The 22,684-nt window shown below is 40.8% G+C and overlaps 2 protein-coding genes across 8 annotated transcripts in view; both read left to right on the plus strand.

The window, feature by feature from the left end:
* LOC106575258 (nck-associated protein 5) overlaps positions 1–6,724 on the plus strand; it is a 160,628-nt gene extending 153,904 nt beyond the window's left edge. For 6 of the 7 annotated variants that reach the window (XM_014151655.2, XM_014151657.2, XM_014151656.2 and 3 more), the window contains one exon: positions 4,131–6,724. In XM_014151655.2, coding sequence (XP_014007130.2) covers positions 4,131–4,454 — 324 coding nt within the window. In that variant the 3' untranslated portion in view covers positions 4,455–6,724. The remainder of the gene's footprint in view (positions 1–4,130) is intronic. The other variant, XR_006759981.1, reaches the window with a different exon arrangement.
* A 501-nt stretch (positions 6,725–7,225) lies between these two features.
* On the plus strand, positions 7,226–17,394 carry LOC106575259 (ly6/PLAUR domain-containing protein 1-like). The gene is made up of 3 exons (XM_014151671.2): positions 7,226–7,708; positions 10,866–11,000; positions 14,277–17,394. The coding sequence occupies exons 1-3, from the start codon at positions 7,660–7,662 to the stop codon at positions 14,510–14,512; spliced, it is 420 nt and encodes a 139-aa protein (XP_014007146.1). The 5' UTR covers positions 7,226–7,659; the 3' UTR covers positions 14,513–17,394.
* The last annotated feature ends 5,290 nt before the right edge of the window (positions 17,395–22,684 follow it).

The raw sequence follows: 22,684 nt of genomic DNA on the forward strand, positions 1-22,684 counted from the left end.
ATACATACATACATACATACATACATACATACATACATACATACATACATACATAAACTCAGCAAAAAAAGAAACGTCCCTTTTTCAGGACCCTGTCTTTTAAAGATAATTTGCAAAAATCCAAATAACTTTACAGATCTTCATTGTAAAGGGTTTAAACACTGTTTCCCATGCTTGTTCAATGAACCATAAACAATGAATTAACATGCACCTGTGGAACGGCTGTTAAGACACTAACAGCTTACAGACGGTAGGCAATTAAGGTCACAGTTATGAAAACTTAGGACACTAAAGAGGCCTTTCTACTGACTCTGAAAAACACCAAAAGAAAGATGCCCAGGGTCCCTGCTCATCTGTGTGAGCGTGCCTTAGGCATGCTGCAAGGAGGCATGAGGACTGCAGAGGTGGCCAGGGCAATAAATCGCAATGGCCGTACTGTGAGACGACAGGACGGACAGCTGATTGTCCTCGCAGTGGCAGACCACGTGTAACAACACCTGCACATGATCGGTACATCCGAACATCACACCTGCGGGACAGGTACAGGATGGCAACAACAACTGCCCGAGTTACACCAGGAACGCACAATCCCTCCATCAGTACTCAGACTCTCCGCAATAGGCTGAGAGAGGCTGGACTGAGGCCTGTTGTAGGCCTGTTGTAAGGCAGGTCCTCACCAGACATCACAAGCAACAACGTTGCCTATGGGCAAAAACCCACCATCGCTGGACCAGACAGGACTGGCAAAAAGTGCTCTTCACTGACGAGTCGCTGTTTTGTCTCACCAGGGGTGATGGTCGGATTCGCGTTTATCTTCGAAGAAAAAACGTTACACCGAGGCCTGTACTCTGGAGCGGGATCGATTTGGAGGTGGATGGTCCGTCATGGTCTGGGTCGGTGTGTCACAGCATCATCGGACTGAGCTTGTTGTCATTGCAGGCAATCTCAAAGCTGTGCGTTACAGGGAAGACATCCTCCTCCCTCATGTGGTACCCTTCCTGCAGGCTCATCCTGACATGACCCTCCAGCATGACAATTCCACCAGCCATACTGCTTGTTCTGTGCGTGATTTCCTGCAGGACAGGAATGTCAGTGTTCTGCCTTGGCCAGCGAAGAGCCTGAATTTCAATCCCATTGAGCACGTCTGGGACCTGTTGGATTAGAGGGTGAGGGCTAGGGCCATTCCCCCCAGAAATGTCAGGGAACTTGCAGGTGCCTTGGTGGAAGAGTGGGGTAACATCTCACAGCAAGAACTTGCAAATCTGGTATAGTCCATGAGGAGGAGATGCAGTACTTAATGCAGCTGGTGGCCACACCAGATACTGACTGTTACTTTTGATTTTGAACCGCCCCCCCTTTGTTTAGGGACACATTATTCCATTTCTGTTAGTCACATGTCTGTGGAACTTGTTCAGTTTATGTCTCAGTTGTTGAATCTTGTTATGTTCATACAAATATTTACACGTTAAGTTTGCTGAAAATAAACGCAGTTGACAGTGAGAGGATGATTCTCTTTTTTACTGAGTTTACATACATACACACACAGTATACCGTTAGTGGTATATGAACAATAAATATTTCAGACACACAACAATTGTCCAGAATCCCAGTCAGGGAGAAGAACAGCCATTCTCTCTTTGGCCTCCTTATCGACTGACTGACTCTTAACACCTTCTTTAGAAAGTAAGAATGTTTCCAGCGTATATATTCTTTCAGAATCCCAGTTACCCAAGACATTCCCATTGAACTGAAATACCTCAGTGTTGCTAGATGATAACCAATTAGCCATTGACAACCTCTTTTTCCACCTGAAGTGCCCCTGAGGTGATGTTTTCCTGTGTGTTCCGTTGTAAAGGATACACTTCAACTGGCTCCTTAGGTGCCAGCGGATGGTCAAGGTCTGCACGGAGGTTGGTTTCGACCCACAGACGAGTGGTAATTGTGTTTCACCAAATCAAATTCAATCACAGATAAGAATCCCTCCTGCCGAGATAGAGAGCTCAGTGCTGTTTGGAGAAGAGCAGGACCATGATTGCTGTTCCTCACTGTCATAGGCACTGAACGAAAGGCCATCCCAATTCCAATCACTGATCACAATCAAGCCATACACCCTCTGCTCTGTTCTCATGGTCTTCCACCACCATGCACCTGTAGACGACACTACACTGGCACATACTATAGGGTCTGTTTCCTGGACCCAGATTGAGCCTAATCTTGGACTAAAAAGCATTTTCGATATGGCACTTTGGATTCTCTGGATTCTCCATTCTTTACTAGAATGGAGATATGTGTCAGTGTGCAAATTAGAATGACATTTGTTTTTATCACCAACCCTTGAATTACCATTATTAGTCATTGTACCTCAAAAGTGATATTTTTCAGAAGTCTGGGGTATTTCTGATTTTCTCTGTGCTGATTTAGTACATGAAGAATATCTAACCCGCAGTGCCTGTGTTTAGAATGCATTATTGTAAACCGCCAGATTGTTATTGGAGTGGTTGGAGTTCCTGGGAGGAAAGCCATTTCTAAGAGGCACCTGGCAATGAACACTTAATGATGAGGAGTTAGTGTAACCCCGAGGGCGGTCTATACCCCTGATAATATGGTAATACCTCTGTATACTCTCCACCCAGGAAATGTGTGGATGGCTTGGCCCCTTCGGTAGATTGGCTGGAGGAAAATCCAGTTACCCAGAGAATTGAGTTTACCTTTACCACAGATAAAATGCAGCCAGAGAGCACAGGCTCCATCTAGTAATTCCTCAAATTATTTCAAGATTCCTCAGTGTATTTCTGCATAAATATTTCCGTTAAGATATTCTAATAGTTATTGACCAAGGTTGAACATAACATATATTTTTTTCTATTGAAGATGTGTTTTGTATTCACTGTGGTTAGATTTATGACAGTATGTGGAAAAATGCATTATGCGTGATTTCTGTGATTATGCTAGATTGGAGATGCAGAGCTTTTTATATATATTTATCTCACTGGGGACTTCTCCTATTGTTGTGTTGCCAATTTACTCAAGGTTGGTGGAATGGCTTGGAGGTGTTTTCCATGAAAAAAGGCAATGAGTTCAGCAACCAAACACGATTAAAGTGTACATGCCAAAAATATTTCTCAAAGTACATAAACAACAGGACCTAGAGGGCTCTAGTGATTCATCCTGAAACTGCAACATTAATGCTGCAATCTGGGATTTATTTCTTAGCAAAATGGCAGCCCCACTCTTGTTGTGGTATATTCTTCAACACACAATGGATTGAAATCTCCATTGAACAGATACCCAGATCCCACATTATACCTTTAAGTGAGATTCTCTGTGCATACCAAAAACAATATGTCAGTATGCAAAATGATATACAATAGATGTTTGCTCTACAGTATATTTGAGGTTAAGCCATTTGTGTTAATTTATAGCGAGAGTAAGCCGGCCACCGTTTGAATCGTTTCTTTTTTTAACCACATGGGCTGCTGACAACATTATAATATGTTGTGTTAAAACAGCTACGAAGGAGAATCACTCTCCCTCTCTCCCTGTAGAGAGGTTGATATCTCACGGCAGATTCCCCCAGATGGACTTATTGGGCCTTAAGCATGGGAGGAGAATGAACAAAGCTCTCAATAAATCAATGCGATACTCAGGAATGGCAGTAGTCAAATTGCTTTGTAGTGTTGCATCACGCTGAAGTAGATGTACACTGAGTGTACAAAACATTTCCATGACATAGACTGACCTCGTGAGTCAACATGGGTCAGCATTCCTGTGGAACACGCTCGACACCTTCTAGAGTCCATGCCCCAATGAATTGAGGCAGTTCTGAGGGCAAAAGGGGGTGCAACTCAATATTAGGAAGGTGTTCTTAATGTTTCGTACACTCAGTGTAAATTCAGCCTTGTTTTTGTTGTTTCTGGATATTCTTTAATGAGAGACCAAGTGACAGATTACTTATATGAAATGATATGGAGAAAGGGGCAATCTGGGAAAGCTTCATTGTTGTTTGAATACCAGATTGACCCTTTAAAGTGTGATAACAATGTGTTGCGGTGTGGACTCAGTGTGGGCAGATAACAAAAACGCCTCTCGTCTAATTTTCTCCTCTCTTGTTTCTCTTGTTTTTGCTGTAGAAAGGGAATCAAGAGGACATGACGACAGGCGGCTGCGACGGAGGGGACCAGGCCGGCTCCAGAGACGTGTCCTTGGAGTCCCTGAACAAGTTGAACAGCAGTGGGCTGGGGCTGTACCCGGAGACAGAACTAAGGCCCAGTAATGGTGACTGCTCCTGTTCCGCAGGGGAGAGAGAAGAGGACTGCTGCAGCAGGGCTGACAACGAGCCCTCGTCGTCCAGCTACTACTCCAACAAGCCCGGGGCGGAGCGTGTGGGTTCTCTCAGCGATTCGCTTTACGACAGCTTCTCCTCATGCACCAGTCAAGGCTCCAACGATGTGTAGAGTAAGAAAGTGGAGGCCGGGGTCGATTCTGTGGAGTCCTCTGCTACTCCCACCAACCGAAGCACTTAGGTCACAAGGAAGGAAGTGATGTCATAGGGGATGTCATAAGGACGTGAACCCAGACTGTACAGTTTGCATGACCTCTAACCTGGACAATTAAACTATAGGCTACAACCTTACCACCGTTCAAGGTGTGGAAAGCAATATTAGAAATTGTCTTCTAGCATTATATATTTTTTCCCGACGGGGGAATGTTTTTTATCATTGCACTGTAAAAAAATACTGTACAAAGTTTTTAAGGAATTTAAAAAGTGAAATTCAACTTGAAGACACAACTAGAGTAAATACCACCAAATCAAACCAATCAGTAATATCATCAGGAGCAACTGATGATGCCTAGTAGTGTGAAGCAATACCTTAAGAATCATCAAATGTGCAAAAAACTGTTACGGTTGTTGGACGTGGATAGATGGTTTTCTCACGGATCATTATTTCTCAAATTTGAATTGGAACAATGTTTTACTGCCACAGTGTTGTATGCCATAATGGCAGGCCTACACACCACAACTACCATCATGCAATACACTGCAACCCATACCATGCAATCATAGCTCCTAAAGCCATTGGCTCAGACGTGTACGATTTCCAGACTGCTGTGGTATCTTGAAAGTTGCATGGTGAACTAAAATGTGACACGCATTAGAACAAGAACAAATAATGTATATATTTTTTGAAGTGGTGTGATTTATACTTTATATTAAGTGACCTAAATACATGCATATGCACATTTAATTGAACCACCAGTGCTGTGGAATCTTAAAGAATAATATCCAGCATATTGAATGTACTGGAGTCAGTACTGACTTTGAGTTGTATTACAGATGAGAAAGACATGATCAATACATGATCAATCATTTCTACCAGCAAGTCAAAACTGTCAAGCTGAACTTCAACTGCTGTGTAGTAGCGTATAGGGACACTTCGGGATATTTGGCAATGAAGCCCTTTATCTTCTTCCCAAGTCAGATGAACTCATGGAGGCCATTATTATGTCTCTGCATCAAGTATGAAGGAAGTTAGAGTTAGTTGTGTGAGCCAATGCTAACTAGTGTTAGCGCAATGACTGGACGTCTATGGTATCTACTAGCATGCTAGCAGTTACCATAGACTTCCAGTCATTATGCGAACACTACTTAGCAGCATCATTCAAACTGCACGCAGAGACATACAAATGGTATCCACGAATTCATCTGACTCTGGGGAAGTAGAAAAAAAAATCCTGAAGTATCCCGTACCATCACCATTGTACTTGGGTCACTCAGTATTTAATGTAAACAGAACTAAACTAGTGTCTGAATGGTACTTATGAATCAGAAACTTCTGTTGGCTTCAATAACACATTTGCAAGGTCTATGCTAGTAGCTCAGGGAAAATGCAACGCTTATACCTAGTTACCTTGAATATAAGGTTACCACTCACGGAAAATGCTGTCATTTTTTAAATTGAAAACAGACATTTTTTGAAAAGTAAAACCTTCATGAACTGCAGGATAACAGAACTGTTGAAATTGTGTCTCTTGTAGAATCACAAAACACTCCTTTCTTTGTATATTTTGTTTGTGTGTTAAAAACTGCAATTAAGTTAATATCAGAATGGAACATTGCTGACTGGTATATGCAATTTTAAATTTAAATCATTGTGTTATGTTTGCCAATCATTCAACCTTGTCTATATGTCTTCTGATTGAGAACAGCTCAACTTTTCTTGATCGTTTCCTCGTTTTGTGACTTCCTGTAGAGTTTGTCGATACAAAATGTTTTATTTTGTCGAATAAAAGCTACAACTGCAACCTTTTATCACTTTATCCTATAACACATTTGAAACGTAGTATGAATAAATCATCATGCCAAACGTGCTAATTTGATTCTGGTTCTAATCAAAAACAGATTGTGTACGTTTCATTGTTTGAACAATTTTCCATGAAACTGTTAACAATATGTAAGGAGAGTCTTGCTAAGACCATAATGTGTATTTTTTCTAGCTGGCGAGTATTTATATCCCACTTTTTGTACATGGAACTGTATAGTGTTGTTTAATTGTCCTACTTCACATCTTCTCTGCTTGATTGTTCCTTTGTAAGAGAACCTGTTACCAGCAGTGTTACTTTGGTAATTACGTGTGCAATTTTGGCTGTTACATTAGACTTTTAATGATATATTTTATGTAATCATTTCCAATAAAAATAAAAATAAATGATTTCCTATTTTCAATTTGGTGCAGCTTCCGTAAATGTTGGAGGTTGACGTGTGTGTGTGTGTGTGTGTGTGTGTGTGTCATACAGGTGTGCATTCAATATCATATACTGTAGTCAAATGTAAGGTACTGATCTTTGCCATTGCGCTCATAAATGTGTACCTGAAATGTCTGTAAGTAGGCTACAGCAGGGAATTGTTAATAATGGCAAGAGAAGGTTTGAGCCACGTCCTGTCTTCAAATGCTTGCCATAAAGCTCATGTCATATTCTTCAACTACAAAACGTGTTAAACGTATAGCCCGTGTTCACAGAGCTTTACTCTCTGAGACAGTGCTTATAAAGCAGGGGGATTTATAACAATTAGTCTCTTGATGGGTAATTATGCGACTATAAATAAAAGTAATTAATTCAGCCACCCAAGAGTGACTTCCAAACATTCTCTTCTCTCTCTCTCTCTCTCTCTCTCTCTCTCTCTCTCTCTCTCTCTAACTGAAACGTACAAGATCCATAACAGACACAGAAGAACCACGAGATGATCTCAACAAATGTATTTAATGAATAGTAGCCTTTCTAAATATGGTTAAATGTGCATGGCTGCCAACGGTGCATTCCATGCCCAAATGCCTATCCAAAGGTGACTTTTTCATATTTCGACGCAATTAACAGTCACGGATCTGCGTGTGTAGGATATGAGTGATTGATGAATTGCTTCCATATGACGAGCTTTCATCACGTGGTACGTTTTATGATTTATCTTTATCCAATTTCACTGGAATTCTGCAACGTAGTCTCTCGAACCGCAGAGCTCGCCCTCGTCCAGCGCTGCGCGTCACATTCCTCGCTGCAGAATGTGCTCTAACACTTTGATGCCACGGATCCATCTAAGGGTTTTGCTTTCGTTTTAAGTTCACCTGGTCTGATGTGTTCCTCTAAAGTGTCATTTGGGAGAGGATGTTGCTTCTCATTTATGCAACTTTGCTTGGAATTTTCCTCAAAACAGGTATGCTAAACTTTGGAGACTGCGTAATCTTACATGTGTTGGCTTGCTGCGTTGTATTCGGATGCTGAGAGCATTTCCTCGTGATGTGTCAACGTTTCCAAGTATTCCAATCTATTTCAAGTTTGGATTATGGTTAAATGATTTTGGGCAGCTTTTTTTTGTCGGATGAAAACAATTAAATCGTTTTCAGAAGTCCAGGAGAGGTCTAGTAATGCCAACAGTGAGGCGCGCAGGAGGTTACCGTTGCAGATCAAATCATTTAATTAAATGCATTTATAACTGTCTTGGAATAAGAAATTGTGGCACAGAGTCTTGGATTTTACATTTTTAATGACACCTGCGCTACAGCTAGAGAAAATATGTCACCTTAGGTCATAATTGCGTCTGTAAAACTATTGCGCATATCACCTGTGCAAAGGCCGATATTTTCAAAATGTGATTTAGGCTACTATTTTCCATATCTTTGATTCAATTTAAGGATGTTGTTTAAAAATGTAAAATGTTAAATAATAGAGCGTGACATGCTGAAACATTGAACATTATTCCATATTTAGAGCATCTTTCTGATCTTACAATTGCCCAACATGGCATGCTAATTAGGCTATTAAGTATTCCGATGAATTGCTATTAAACATGACTAGACACCATTACACGTGACGAATGTATTCACTCATTTTATAAAGGAGAGGGACATGTGTAGGCCACTTATTATCAATAGCTAATTAATAGCTCTCTAATTGACAACACAAATGCAATTCAACATTTTATTTTACAGGTGTAGGCATTCCATCAAGCTCAAATGATAAGGAACATGACTGATCAACAGTTGTCAGCTCAGGCGAATGTAGTAAACTAAATCACAATTTTTTAGTGGGTGTTAAATGAGCTGGTCTACCACTCCATGAACACCTGGGATGAATATTAATATCACTAAATATGCAGAGAACAACAAAGCTGTCTATTTTCAGATGACTGTGGAAGGAAAATACACAATTGAAGATAGATTACGGCAAATAAACGGATTTCTCAATGGGTCACCTTATAGCAATGATATGGTAATAACGTATACAACTGGTGGTAATGTAGTTGTTAAAAAAGGTTCAGGTAAAATGACAATGATAATCCATGTCAGTGGAGTGGTCCGCATTGTCATTCCAACATACGTCCACGGATCATATCATCAGAATGATGTGACAATCAGCCGCTCAGAGCTTTTCCAGTCCATATTTCCACTTGAACCCATTGCACATGGCATATGAACAGTGGCGTGTAAGAACTTGATCTCACCAGAAATGCCTCTGGTGTAAATAACATACAAATGTTCTGTCCGTTCTGAGTTGGATGTGCTGCGTTTGGTTAACATACCTACTCCTTAAACATCCTCTTCATTGTTAGCAGAAATTACTTCTAAGTCATTTGATGAGGTTTTTACCTCAGTGAAAAGGGTATTGCGGAACAATATGAACAGCATAGACAATATGTATATAACTTTATGCTTGCCTAAATGTTCATTGTATATAGTGTCAATATCCAGTGGTTTATAGAGGGCAAATACAGCACAGTCTAGGATGTGTTTAGGCACTTTATGAGACTCTATTGCTCGGTTGATGGATGGAGTTTTGAAGCATTTATCTGGTTTTAAAGTAATTACGCTCTGATTTGTTTGGGGGATCCTTTTCAATTGAATTTGTGCTTGATGGCGCTGTCAGACTGGGAAATGAATGACTGTCGCCATTTCAATAATTAGAACACAGTACTATCTGTCATGGAGAACAAATGACCTGAAACTGTGGCGCTTGAGAAAATGTTGAATTATTGTTTATCATTGCACGGTCATGCATGTTTCTGCTAAACCCCCATTTGCAAACCCAGAATCAGATTGTGCTCTCCATGCGTGCTCTCTATTCAATTCTTCCGATTTTTCATCCCCGTGAAACAACTTTGCATGAAAAGCCAACCATCTGTCATTCTTTGTTAATCTCAATTTCCATTTAATTCCAATCAGTCATGTTAGAATGAATTCATCTCATTTGAAGTCAGTGCTGGAGCAACAGCTTCATTGAGTGTGTGGATAAAGCACTTTGTCTGAAACACTCTGGCTTGATTGTTTTGACCTGTAGCAGTCACAATGGCAATTATTATTTTAGTGGGTAAAGTTGAAGGGCCTTTTTCCCTGCACAGATACAGTATGCCCAGCTTCCACACACAATTGTGTCTGACGGCTCTATATTAAGTGTAGTTGGCAAGTAAATGAGAGTATGGATTTATATTGTTGAAACATATTTGTTCATTATTTTCAGTCAAAATCCCTTCATCCTGACTCCAGATATGTTTGTGCATTAAACAACGCCTCTCTACTGTGTTTCTTTGTTGTCTTGACAGATGTGTACGTAGTCAGAGAAGTATGTGTTTTGTGTGACTTGTCAGTGCTTTCTGTGGTGTGGTACAGAAATGTCATCATATTAGCTCAAATGCCTATTGTCTGATATTTGTAACATGTCCGCATGTGTAAGGACAGCATCAACATCGACTCTCCAACATGAAATTCTCTTTGAGATAATCTTCACATTTGTTATTCATCGAGGAGATCCAGTCTTTTTTCCCCCCAGAGTCCACCTCCTTTTCCTCTGATCATTGCAAATAGGGACCAAGTTGACTTTCAAAATGCCAGCAAAGAGACTTTTTCATTTCAAAGATGAATTTGTCTCTCCTCGAGGATACAGTTCCTGGTCTGTGGTAATGGCAATAGATCACGAAAACACTTATTCTTGATTAGTTGGGAGGAAAATATGTGGGGCTGAAAGGCCCCAGATGAACAAGGGATAATACTAATGACTGAACTGCCCAAAATAACATTTTCAAATCTTTCAAGTAAAATTTTAGGCCTAATCTTTCAAAAACTTTCAGCGTTTTGATCAAACCTGCCTGGAGTGCCGGTTGGGCAGAGTTGCTTTGCACTTTTTTGAATGGTTATGATGTGCCAGGCAAGCTCAATCAAGCACAGCTAAACACACTTGAAAGAATTTGCCTGTAGTCTCTCTTGACCAACATTCATAGACTAATGAGATTACTACAGCATATGCCAGATACTGGTGAACTGTTCTTATGGGCTTTTTTTTTTGACCCTTGTGGTTCTTCCTGTCTGTCTCTTGTACAGGTTATGCTCTCCAGATCCAGTGTTACCAGTGTGAGGAGGTGAAAAACAATGAATGCTCCACGCCGGAGTTCATTGTAAACTGCACGGTCAACGTGCAGGACATGTGTCAGAAGGAGGTACTGGTGAAGAAGGATGGTAAGAAAACAGCATCTCCTGGGCAGTCCCATTCCTTTCATCGTTTGTTCTTTATTGGATAGAGATAGTGGGAGAGTAGTCCCTTCTCACAGATGCTGTATCTCCGCCACAGCAGAGCGTGAGCTTTAGTCTGACGAGAGAGACTAGTGAGAGAAAGACAGGAAGTTTGGGGGATCTGTTTTGTGTCAGAAGGGTGTGGGCCGGATTAGAACCCACGCCGAACACAATATAAATGTGTTCTGCAGCTAGACCACCCCAGGCCACACTGCCTTCTCTGACACCTACCTTGCCATGCAAAACCAAGCCACACCGGACTGTGACACTTTTAACATGTGACCTAAATAAGGTAGATTTTCCTCTTTCGTGTACTTCCTCTCTATCTCTGAATTCAGTGGAACTGATCTATAGGTTCTCCTTGTAACGTCAACAAATGAGATCATAAACTAGGCCTATACGTATGCCCACTAAATCAATTGGGAACTATCAAAGAATCTCCATAGATGAAGAGGCTATTACCATAGTTAATTCATGGTTTATGGCTCATATTCTTTTAATGGGATTATCCCAAAGGGTGGTTAACCCCCTTGGTTGCTGGTTGCTGTACTCAGTTGATCCATGCATCATTTTTTTTATTATAAACTGGGTAATATGAGCCCTGAATTCTGATTGGCTGAAAGCTGTGGTATATCAGACCGTATACCACGGGTATGGCAAAACATTTATTTGTACTGCTGTAATTACATTGGTAACCAGTTTATCATAGCAACAAGACACCTCAGGAGGTTTGTGGTATATGGCCAATATACCACAGCTAAGGGCTGTATCCAGGCACTCCGTGTTGCATCGTGCTTAAGAACAGCCCTTAGCAGTGGTATATTGGCCATACAGCACACCCCTTCGTGCCTTATTGCTTAATGAGATAACGCCCTTCAAATACACTAGGACTATTGATCCTACCACATCCAATGTTATTACATGTACAGTATGTCACTTGTGATCAAATGTATGCTTTCATTTACAAGAGTATTCAAAAAATGTACCAAGACCATCATACATGTATCTAGATTGTCTTTAGCGAGTGTTTTATGCCCAAACTATGTCTCTGAACATGATGGTTGACAAACTTCATCACTCAAAGCCAATGATCTATGGCAATAATGTCATGAACAAATGTACACTGTGTGTAATGCTGTGTAATGGTTTGAATAACCTTGAGATAAAGATGCACTTTTGTGTGAAATGCACACGCTTACAGTATATTCACAAATCTTTTCCAGTCTCTGCACTCTTTAGAAAGGTCTTCTGAGTCATTTGATACTAATGCGATGTTGGCAAAGGGATTCTTATGTGCTCCTGTAAAGCAGATAAAATGAAAATTCATGCATACTTTTATTCTAACATAAAACCTTCTAGCAATGTTGGTAATGAATGTGTTCCTTAGTTTGATCATTTCATATAATGTCAGCCTGAGACCAGGAGCCTAACTAATTATCTTTATATGCAGCAACCACAATTTATCACAAATAATGAATTTGCGAATTACCACAACATTATCGTGGAAAGAAACACTTGCATAATGTGTTTATGATATGTGAAGACATCTGTAACGTAATCCTCAGGGAAAGTTGGCTTTTGCACGTGAATTGGTGTCAGCTTGGTCTCTACCCATTCCTCTCCCCAACAAAGGTTTGGGGACTTGGTTTGTTAGACTGTCTGTTCTAAATGTGCATGGTGATGAAGTATGGAACAAAGAAGAGGGTTGATTAAGCTAAAGTTGTATTGTTAGTTATGTCAAACTTAATAGCAGTAATCAGGGGCTGATGCAGGCTGAAATTGTCTACTTTTGTCTTGAAGGCTTGTCTGACGTCTTTGAGACAAAACAAGAATATTGTATTGCATTTACAAATTGCCACTTCGTCTGACAGCTCATCTGTCATTATTTCAAGAGAAAGACGAGTAAATTAGAGCAGTAAAGTTTTGATGGAACTTTTAACCTGACTAGCAGTTCTCTTCCCCCTTTCATCTATTTCCTCTCTACACTTTAATTAGAACTTTTCGTAACACTTTACTTAACGTCGACAGGTATAACGCATTATGCTACAGTTACAATGCAATGTAAGACTTGTCGTAAGCACTTAGGAACTTATGAATGACGTCCTACCAGGGAACAGTGGGTTAACTGCCTTGTTCAGAGGCAGAACGACAGATTTTTACCTTGTCAGCTCAGGGATTCGATCCAGCAACCTATCGGTTACTGGCCCAATGCTCTAACCACTAGGCTACCTGCCGCCCCTTCTCATCATTATGACAGCTCTTTGCAGTCTGTTGACAAATTTCCACAAAGAACACATTATAAACCTTGTATAAAGACATTATAAGCATCCATATATGCTTATAACAAGTACTAATGCTTATAGATTCAGTGGAGCTTGAGTCACATCTCCAGGGTCACCTTGGATTTGTTTGTGTCCAAAAGCCCAGTGTCTATTTCCTAGGAAAGAGTAGGGAGAAGTGGGAGTTGTTGAGTCCCTGCAAGGTGTTCATTCATCAGGCAGGGAGACGCAGGCTTTCTTACCACCTCCTGTGGTAAGACTAATGGCACAACAATATTTCCATGAAATCGAAACACGTGCATTCTCTCGCCACCATATATATCAAAGCATAGTTTTGTTGCAATTGTTCCATAGTTTGAGAGCATTATACTCTATGTTTAGATGACCTTCTCAATGTTTTATTTTGTATAATGGCTCTTCAAAGATTCCAGGCACTTAGAGGACCACCTCCCAGTAATATGAACCACTCCAGTATTGATCAGGATAAAGTACTGTTAAATTGCAAATAGCACTGAATTACAACATACTGTATGTCTCAAGAATTTCTCACTAAGCTAAGATCCTAAGGCTAATATTTTCAAATCACCACATTTGCTTGATGTGTAATTGTTATTCCTGTATATTTGTGAAAAAAGGTAGATTAGATATTGCTTTGTCTGATTTTCACAGATATTTGCTTTACGTACAAGAAAATGCACTGTAAAAGGGTGAGAGACATGGCATAGGCCAGACATAACATAAAACATACACACATTTATGAAAACAAAACAAAAATGACAGTTGAAGGACTTTTACCCCTCCCTTCCCCAGTGCTTGTGCTACCTCAGTTTGCTCCGAGACTTGGCTCAGTTTCACCAACAGTCTCACTACCACATATACCTTGACCTGGACTTCCTGTATAGCTTTGCACTATCCCTGACTGCTTCTCTCTCTCCTTCTTCAGGCATATTTTACCGCAAGTCCTGCGCCTCATCCGGGGCATGCCTCATATCCTCGTCAGGCTACCAGCAGTTCTGCACTGGAAGGATCAACTCTGTGTGCATTTCCTGCTGTAACACACCGCTCTGCAATGGGCCCCGGAAGAAGAACCGCCCGGTCCCGTCAGCCGCGACCTTTTCATTTTCCTCCCTTCTTTTGCTGCTGGTCTCCCTCACGCTGGTCTCCCTCTCTCTGACATAGATCTAGAGGCGTCCATTTGTCCCCTACTCTACCCAAAGATAACACTAGAGTATTATGAGAGTACATATAGCCTACAGTGTACATAACACTACGTAGTGTATTGGCTACATCAGACTCTAGTGTCGTCTTTGGAGAAGAATCCTATACGTAAGAGACTATCACAGGAGGTTGGTGGCACCTTAATTGGGGAGAACGGGCTTGTGGTAATGACTGGAGCAGAGTAAGTGGAATGGTATCAAATACATCAAACACATGGTTTCCAGGTGTTTGATGCCGTTCCATTTGCTCCGTTCCAGACATTATTATGAGCCGTTCTCCCCTCAGCAGCCACCTGTGGACTCTACAGCTTCATCTTTGGATCGGATACTCAAGAGCTTAAGACTCTTTGGAAGGATCCCTTTTTATAATCCTGGTGTTTTGAGTTTTTGAGAACTGAATGCTTGCCATTGCCTCCTTCTTCATCGTTCATCCCTTGCCCTCCAATCACCCTTCGCTTACTCAGTAGGGTCCCTATTGGGGGTAGTGGGAACTGACCTCATCAACGTTGGTGCTCCCCTGTTTATAGGAAGATCGAACGCTTCAGATCAATACTCCCGATGATTAGGAGTCAGACGGGATCACAGTCAGTTAGTACTCAGCAGCCGTTTAGCTGTGAGAATTGTGTTAACTCATCATGGATCTGAGTGTAGAGATGGCACTGACAGCAGAGGACATTGAGCAGCGAGTTGTAGGGATTTTGGAGATATACTTAGATGTCTGCATCATTTGCTACTGGTACAAGTTCTTGTTACAGTAAGTACTAAATGCTGGGTCTCATGTCTTATATCATTTGTAAGTACAGATGCATGATCTTAATTTTACCAGTTTCTCAGTTGGAAAAAATTCCTACAGAAACAAATCCTACAGAAATGTGAATTATTGTGTGGATTATAAATAATGGACATTTTTGTAGGGGTTGAATCATTTTTTGTTAGGGCAAACCAAGTCCAACATTTTAAAGTGGAAATTACAACTTTAGACACCATGCTCTACCAACTTTAAAAACTTGAGTACACTACAAGTTTGCTTTTCCTTCTGTGCAGGAAATTCCCTGCAAAAACAGGTTGATCAAATTAAGATCCTACATCTGTATATACCCAATTACTTTATTGGACTTCAAATATTGCTGAAAGACACAAGGGATTTGTTTTTAAACTTATCCATTTAGACGTTATATAAATCAACAAATTCAATAACCTATTATCAGCTGTAGTCATTTACAGTATGATAATAATCTGTATCAACATCCAGTTCCAACTTCAAAAACTTTCTGAGGTGTCGTTCTTCAAGTAGGGAGGCAGGTAGCCTAGTGGTTAGAGTGTTGGACTAGTAACCAAAAGGTTGCAAGATTGAATCCCTGAGCTGACAAGGTAAAAATCTGTCCTTCTGCCCCTGAACAAGGCAGTTAACCCACTGCTCCTAGGCTGTCGTTGAAAATAAGAATTTGTTCTTAACTGACTTGCCTAGTAAAATAAAAAGTATATTTGAAGTCATTCAACAGTCCTTATAGTAAAGTTCAGCTTTTTACTTGTAGAGCTTATGCAGTTCAGTTATGCATAACTGATAAATTCACATTAAGGACATTTCATTGCAGGGATGCATATTATAAAATGTTCTGTATAGACATGAGATATGTGGCTGTCATTGCGGGAAGGTCGGATACAAGTATTGGTTATTGTAGCTACCTGCTTAAACTGTGTAGAGGAGCTTTTTAGTGTAGTTGCTCATCTGTCACTATTTATGATGTTAGTATAATGCTCATTCAGCAGCATATGTCCTTTGCAACACATTGACTCACGGAAGTGGAAACAACTGCAAAACGATCAGCGATGTGGAACACTCACCACGTACGGCGTGTTGTGGAATGGATCACTTAGCTATAGGAGGAGGGTCATAGTTGATGGATACATATACTCAACAATGCATCATGTACAAATACTGCTCATACTGTTATGTCTTACTGAAATCATATTCTCTCTCTTTCGATTGATGTTTCCTGTCTGATAGATTGCCACTCGAAAGTACCAGAGAGAGCACAAACACAACTACAATATTTAGGATTGTATAACATGAACCACATAAAACATTGGAGTGAGTGACTGGTCAAAATGTTTCTATTGACCCCTAAAACTGACGCCCCTCAATGATATCAGAGTTTATATGACTACTGAATGTTGACGCGACAATGTGGAGTTCATTTGGGAGGGAATTGTACATACAAAAGAGTAAAGGACAACAGTTGCAGGAGGAAATACACGAGGGGGTGTTTATTTATGTTGGCTAGTGTTTCTTGGTTCTTGTGCCATGGGCTTTTGCCAGTCATACTCAGTATTAGCTTAACAGTACCTTTACAGCATCTACTTGGTCTTTTTTTTCAGCTGGGTCTATTGTCAATTGATTATTTATTTATTCTTCTGAAATGGCAGCGCAGAGACTGAAGGGAAGACCATTATTTTTTTAAATACAGCATTTATGAAATGTCAATAGATTTCAGAAACATATCTAATAATTTACTCTCATTTTGATTTGATTTTATTTATTAATTGGCCATTATAATTATGGCTTTGTGAAGAGGATAATGTAACAAGTATGTCATAATTCATCTTTCAAATTAAAAGATAGTGATTCAATTAAACGATAGTGATAATGATACAGCTTTTTTTTCTCCTGATTTGATGTTTATCTTGAACGTGTAAGGCATTGAACTAACAGGTAGACATGTTTAACAGAATTGGGGTATTATGGGTAATTTTTTTGATGGTCTACCTTAATTGGTCTTCTGTGAAGAGTGATTGTATATTCTGCCCATGTGAAATGCAAATAAAGAGTTGTGACAAAAAACAGTGCTTCTGAAACAGCAGACTCAACATTCTGTTTTCAATTGACCTAAATATGTAATAGACAAATACAATATGTATAATAGTATTTTTAATGACCTCATGAGTCTTAAAATGCCAACCTCTTTTGTTGGGGAGTTAAGGCTTGTCTGTAAGTGAGACACGGGCCTAGTTAAGTCAACCTCCCACTGCGAGAAAGAGATGAAGGAAGGGAGCGAGGGAGAGAGGGATGCCCGACACAGCCGTGCCCCACGTTTAAATGAGAGACCCAGGGTGACGGAGGCTGTGAAATATCCTGTCTCTGAGTTTTTCAGTGACCTCCAGCGGCTAGGATTTTTCTTATTATTCACCACCAGATACGTACCATGTGGACCTTGTTCAACTTAATTCCACCACCTGGAAAATGGATATCACAGGGAGATGTCCCCGCATCTCCTATTTCTGTAACTTCCACACAGTTAGATGTAGGCTAGGGCAGAATGGAAAACACTGAAGTGGTTTCATCGATTCATGTTGACGTCTAAGTGGACAAAGCACCCACCCACGCACCTGTTTCATTATCATTCTGCCGCTCTCAATTTCCAATGTTGTAATTCCATTATTACAGACAATACTAATGCAATAGACCTTCATTTCAGATTTCTTTCTCAAAGTTTTGCATTATTAGGTTTCTCTAATTACAACTACTGTATAATTGTGTTGGAATATGACTACCCATTCGTGACCCCTATTAACCATGTCTTCAGAACATTGTCACTGTTTCGCTGTCTAGCCTTGTACAAATTAGTAAGAGCATTGTAATGTCGTTCCATTTAATAATAATATTTCATTTAATTTGTAAAGCACATTTCTCACACCGAAGATTCTACATTTTCCTCCACAGTAGATGAGGGACTAAATGAACTGTGACGTATAATGCTACTTTCTGCCGTCCGCTTTGAGTACCGCACTATCATACACATTACATTGTCACCACCTTCAATTATCATGCTACGAGAGGCAATAAGGAGTTCGGTGCAGAGGCCAATTATAACCAAGCTGCTTCTTGCCATTCATTCATGCATACACGGGGAAGCACACGTTTCGGTGCAGTCAGTGAGGAACAAGCAGGTGCTAACAAGCACAACGATCATTTGCTTCAGGCAGGAAAGAAAGTAGAGGATGGTGCAGTATGTGGGTTTCTCTATGGTGTAAGAAACTATTGATTAGACCGTTGACGGTGATACTGCTCAGATCCGTGTGTTAGAGAGATCAGCTGTGTCAGGGTCGTCCCCTGCCTTCTTGGTGTGTGCCGTGACAAACAACCCAGTGCTGTCGTAATGTAGGCAGTGGGCAAGTATTACACAAATCAAATCAAATGTATTTTTATATAGCCCTTCGTACATCAGCTGATTTCTCAAAGTGCTGTACAGAAACTGAGCCTAAAACCCCAAACAGCAAGCAAAGCATGTGAAAGAAGCACGGTGGCTAGGAAAAACTCCCTAGGAAAAACTCCCTAGAAAGGCCAAAAACCTAGGAAGAAACCTAGAGAGGAACCAGGCTATGAGGGGTGGCCAGTCCTCTTCTGGCTGTGCAGGGTGGATATTATAACAGAACATGGTCAAGATGTTAAAATGTTAAAATGTTCATAAATGACCAGCATGGTCAAATAATAATAATCATAGTAGTTGTCGAGGGTGCAACAAGCACGTCCGGTGAACAGGTCAGGGTTCCATAGCCGCAGGCAGAACAGTTGAAACTGGAGCAGCAGCACGGCCAGGTGGACTGGGGACAGCAAGGAGTCATCATACCAGGTAGTCCTGAGGCATGGTCCTAGGGCTCAGGTCCTCCGAGAGAAAGACAGAAAGAGAGAAAGAGAGAATTAGAGAGAGCATATTTAAATTCACACAGGACACCGGATAAGACGAGAGAAATACTCCAGATGTAACAGACTGACCCTAGCCCCCCGACACATAAACTACTGCAGCATAAATACTGGAGGCTGAGACAGGAGGGATCAGAAGACACTGTGCCCCCATCCGATGATACCCCCGGACAGGGCCAAACAGGCAGGATATAACCCCACCCACTTTGCCAAAGCACAGCCCCCACACCACTAGAGGGATGTCTCCAACCACCAACTTACCGTCCTAAGACAAGGCCGAGTATAGCCCACAACGATCTCCGCCAAGGCACAACCCAAGGGGGGGCGCCAACCCAGACAGGAAGACCACGTCAGTGACTCAACCCACTCAAGTGACGCACCCCTCCCATGGACGGCATGGAAGAACACCAGTAAGCCAGTGACTCAGCCCTGGTAAAAGGGTTAGAGGCAGAGAATCCCAGTGGAAAGAGGGGAACCGGCAAGGCAGAGACAGCAAGGGCGGTTCGTTGCTCCAGCCTTTCCGTTCACCTTCACACTCCTGGGCCAGACTATACTTAATCATAGGACCTACTGAAGAGATAAGTCTTCAGTAAAGACTTAAAGGTTGAGACTGAGTCTGCGTCTCTCACATTGGTAGGCAGACCATTCCATAAAAATGGAGCTCTATAGGAGAAAGCCCTACCTCCAGCCGTTTGCTTAGAAATTCTAGGGACAATTAGGAGGCCTGCGTCTTGTGACCGTAGCATACGTGTAGGTATGTACGGCAGGACCAAATCGGAAAGATAGGTAGGAGCAAGCCCATGTAATGCTTTGTAGGTTAGCAGTAAAACCTTGAAATCAGCCCTTGCCTTAACAGGAAGCCAGTGTAGGGAGGCTAGCACTGGAGTAATATGATCACATTTTTTGGTTCTAGTCAGGATTCTAGCAGCCGTATTTAGCACTAACTGAAGTTTATTTAGTGCTTTATCCGGGTAGCCGGAAAGTAGAGCATTGCAGTAGTCCAGCCTAGAAGTAACAAAAGCATGGATTAATTTTTCTGCGTCATTTTTGGACAGAACATTTCTGATTTTTGCGATGTTACGTAGATGGAAAAAAGCTGTCCTTGAAACAGTCTTGATATGTTCTTCAAAAGAGAGATCAGGGTCCAGAGTAACGCCGAGGTCCTTCACAGTTTTATTTGAGACGACTGTACAACCATCCAGATTAATTGTCAGATTCAACAGAAGATCTCTTTGTTTCTTGGGACCTAGAACAAGCATCTCTGTTTTGTCCGAGTTTAAAAGTAGAAAGTTTGCAGCCATCCACTTCTTTATGTCTGAAACACAGGCTTCTAGCGAGGGCAATTTTGGGGCTTCACCATGTTTCATTGAAATGTACAGCTGTGTGTCGTCCGCATAGCAGTGAAATTTAACATTATGTTTTCGAATGACATCCCCAAGAGGTAAAATATATAGTGAAAACAATAGTGGTCCTAAAACGGAACCTTGAGGAACACCGAAATTTACAATTGATTTGTCAGAGGACAAACCATTCACAGAGACAAACTGATATCTTTCCGACAGATAAGATCTAAACCAGGCCAGAACTTGTCCATGTAGACCAATTTGGGTTTCCAATCTCTCCAAAAGAATGTGGTGATCGATGGTATCAAAAGCGGCACTAAGATCTAGGAGCACGAGGACAGATGCAGAGCCTCGGTCTGACGTCATTAAAAGGTCATTTACCACCTTCACAAGTGCAGTCTCAGTGCTATGATGGGGTCTAAAACCAGACTGAAGCGTTTCGTATACATTGTTTGTCTTCAGGAAGGCAGTGAGTTGCTGTGCAACAGCTTTTTCTAAAATTTTTGAGAGGAATGGAAGATTCGATATAGGCCGATACTATTTCCTTTACATAGCACTGTTTTGCCATTTAGAGGCAACACAGACGGATGTGGCTCTAAGCAATGGAGTGATATGCTATCAGATGTCTTCAAATATACCTTGATGGAGCAATTCAACACATTGCAAGTGCGACATATGTATAAAATGGAGCCTTTAGCTTTCTCCAACTATGCATCTGTCTAGGGAGAGAGGACCAGACTGGCTCTTCATATAAAAGAGGAGAATGAAGTATAGATGACATAAATGTTATAACAAGGCTGGTGGAATATGTCAACGAAATAAGTATCTTTGGTCAACAGTCAGCAGAAAGTCTGATGTGTCCTATGCGAGCATGATTGGGCTTCTCCTGGAGTTATCAATATCTCTCTGTGTGTGTGTTTCTAATATCATATACAAAAGCCCAGAATTCCCACTATAGAGATAGTCACCGCTGGTTTTCATTGTGACCTGATAAAGGCTGGCAAAGAAAATTAGAGATTACAATTTAAAGCCCATGAACAAAAACACCTAGAGAGTGGTTTGAATACAAAGCGGCCATGATTGAAAACCTCCTCTCAAATGCTACTCTGCACTATTTCTCACAATGAGTCTTGCTGCTTATTTCAAGCGTCTTGGAGGGGAATGCAATTACAGTAGAACACATTGAAGATGTGATTGTTATGGCTTCTCAACAAATAAACTTTCAGGCAAATAGTTTTAGGTGTTAAAACCTCTTAAGGATCCGCCCCTTTTTTTCAATTTTCGCCTAAAATGACATACCCAAATCTAACTGCCTGTAGCTCAGGACCTGAAGCAAGGATATGCATATTCTTGATACTATTTGAAAGGAAACACTTTGACGTTTGTAGAAATGCGAAATTAATGTAGGAGAATATAGAATAGATCTTGTAAAAGATAATACAAAAAATAAACATGCAGTTATTATTTATTTTTGTACCGTCATCTTTGAAATGCCCAGGTGCAATTTCGATTTTGGTCACTAGATGGCAGCAGTGCATGTGCAAAGTTTTAGACTGATCCAATGAACCATTGTATTTCTGTTCCAAAAATTGTATCGAGACTGCCCAAATGTGCCTAATTGGTTTATTAATACATTTTCAGGTTCATAACTGCACTCTCCTCAAACAATAGCATGGCATAATTTCACTGTAATAGCTACTGTAAATTGGACAGAACAGTTAGATTAACAAGAATTTAAGCTTTCTGCCAGTACCAGATATGTCTATGTCCTGGGAAATTATCTTATTACTTACAACCTCATGCTAATCACATTAGCCTATGTTAGCTCAACCGTCCCGCAGGGGACAAGATAACATGCACTTCAGAAGGGGCTGCTGCAGGTGTAAGTGATTTAGAAACCGATTCTATGTGCCTCTCTAAGGCTGAGTTTAGATTATTTTTTGTAATTGATCTTTTGTTCAATCAGATCAGCTCTGAAAAAGATGTGAAAAGGTCTGATGTGACTGGTCAAAAGACCAATTACTGGAAAAAATATAAAAATTGGGCTGCCTCTGTAAATGCAGCCAAAATTACATTGTCTGTCAGTCTC

Source organism: Salmo salar, chromosome ssa17 (assembly GCF_905237065.1).
Source record: "Salmo salar chromosome ssa17, Ssal_v3.1, whole genome shotgun sequence".
Lineage (NCBI taxonomy): Eukaryota > Metazoa > Chordata > Actinopteri > Salmoniformes > Salmonidae > Salmo > Salmo salar.

Excerpts from the sequence above, each read along its gene's own strand:
- LOC106575259 (XM_014151671.2), top strand. The coding sequence starts at position 7,660 with ATGTTGCTTCTCATTTATGCAACTTTGCTTGGAATTTTCCTCAAAACA. Across the intron at positions 7,709-10,865 it reads TGGAATTTTCCTCAAAACAG|GTTATGCTCTCCAGATCCAG; the intron begins GTATGCTAAACT and ends TCTCTTGTACAG. Across the intron at positions 11,001-14,276 it reads GGTACTGGTGAAGAAGGATG|GCATATTTTACCGCAAGTCC; the intron begins GTAAGAAAACAG and ends CTCCTTCTTCAG.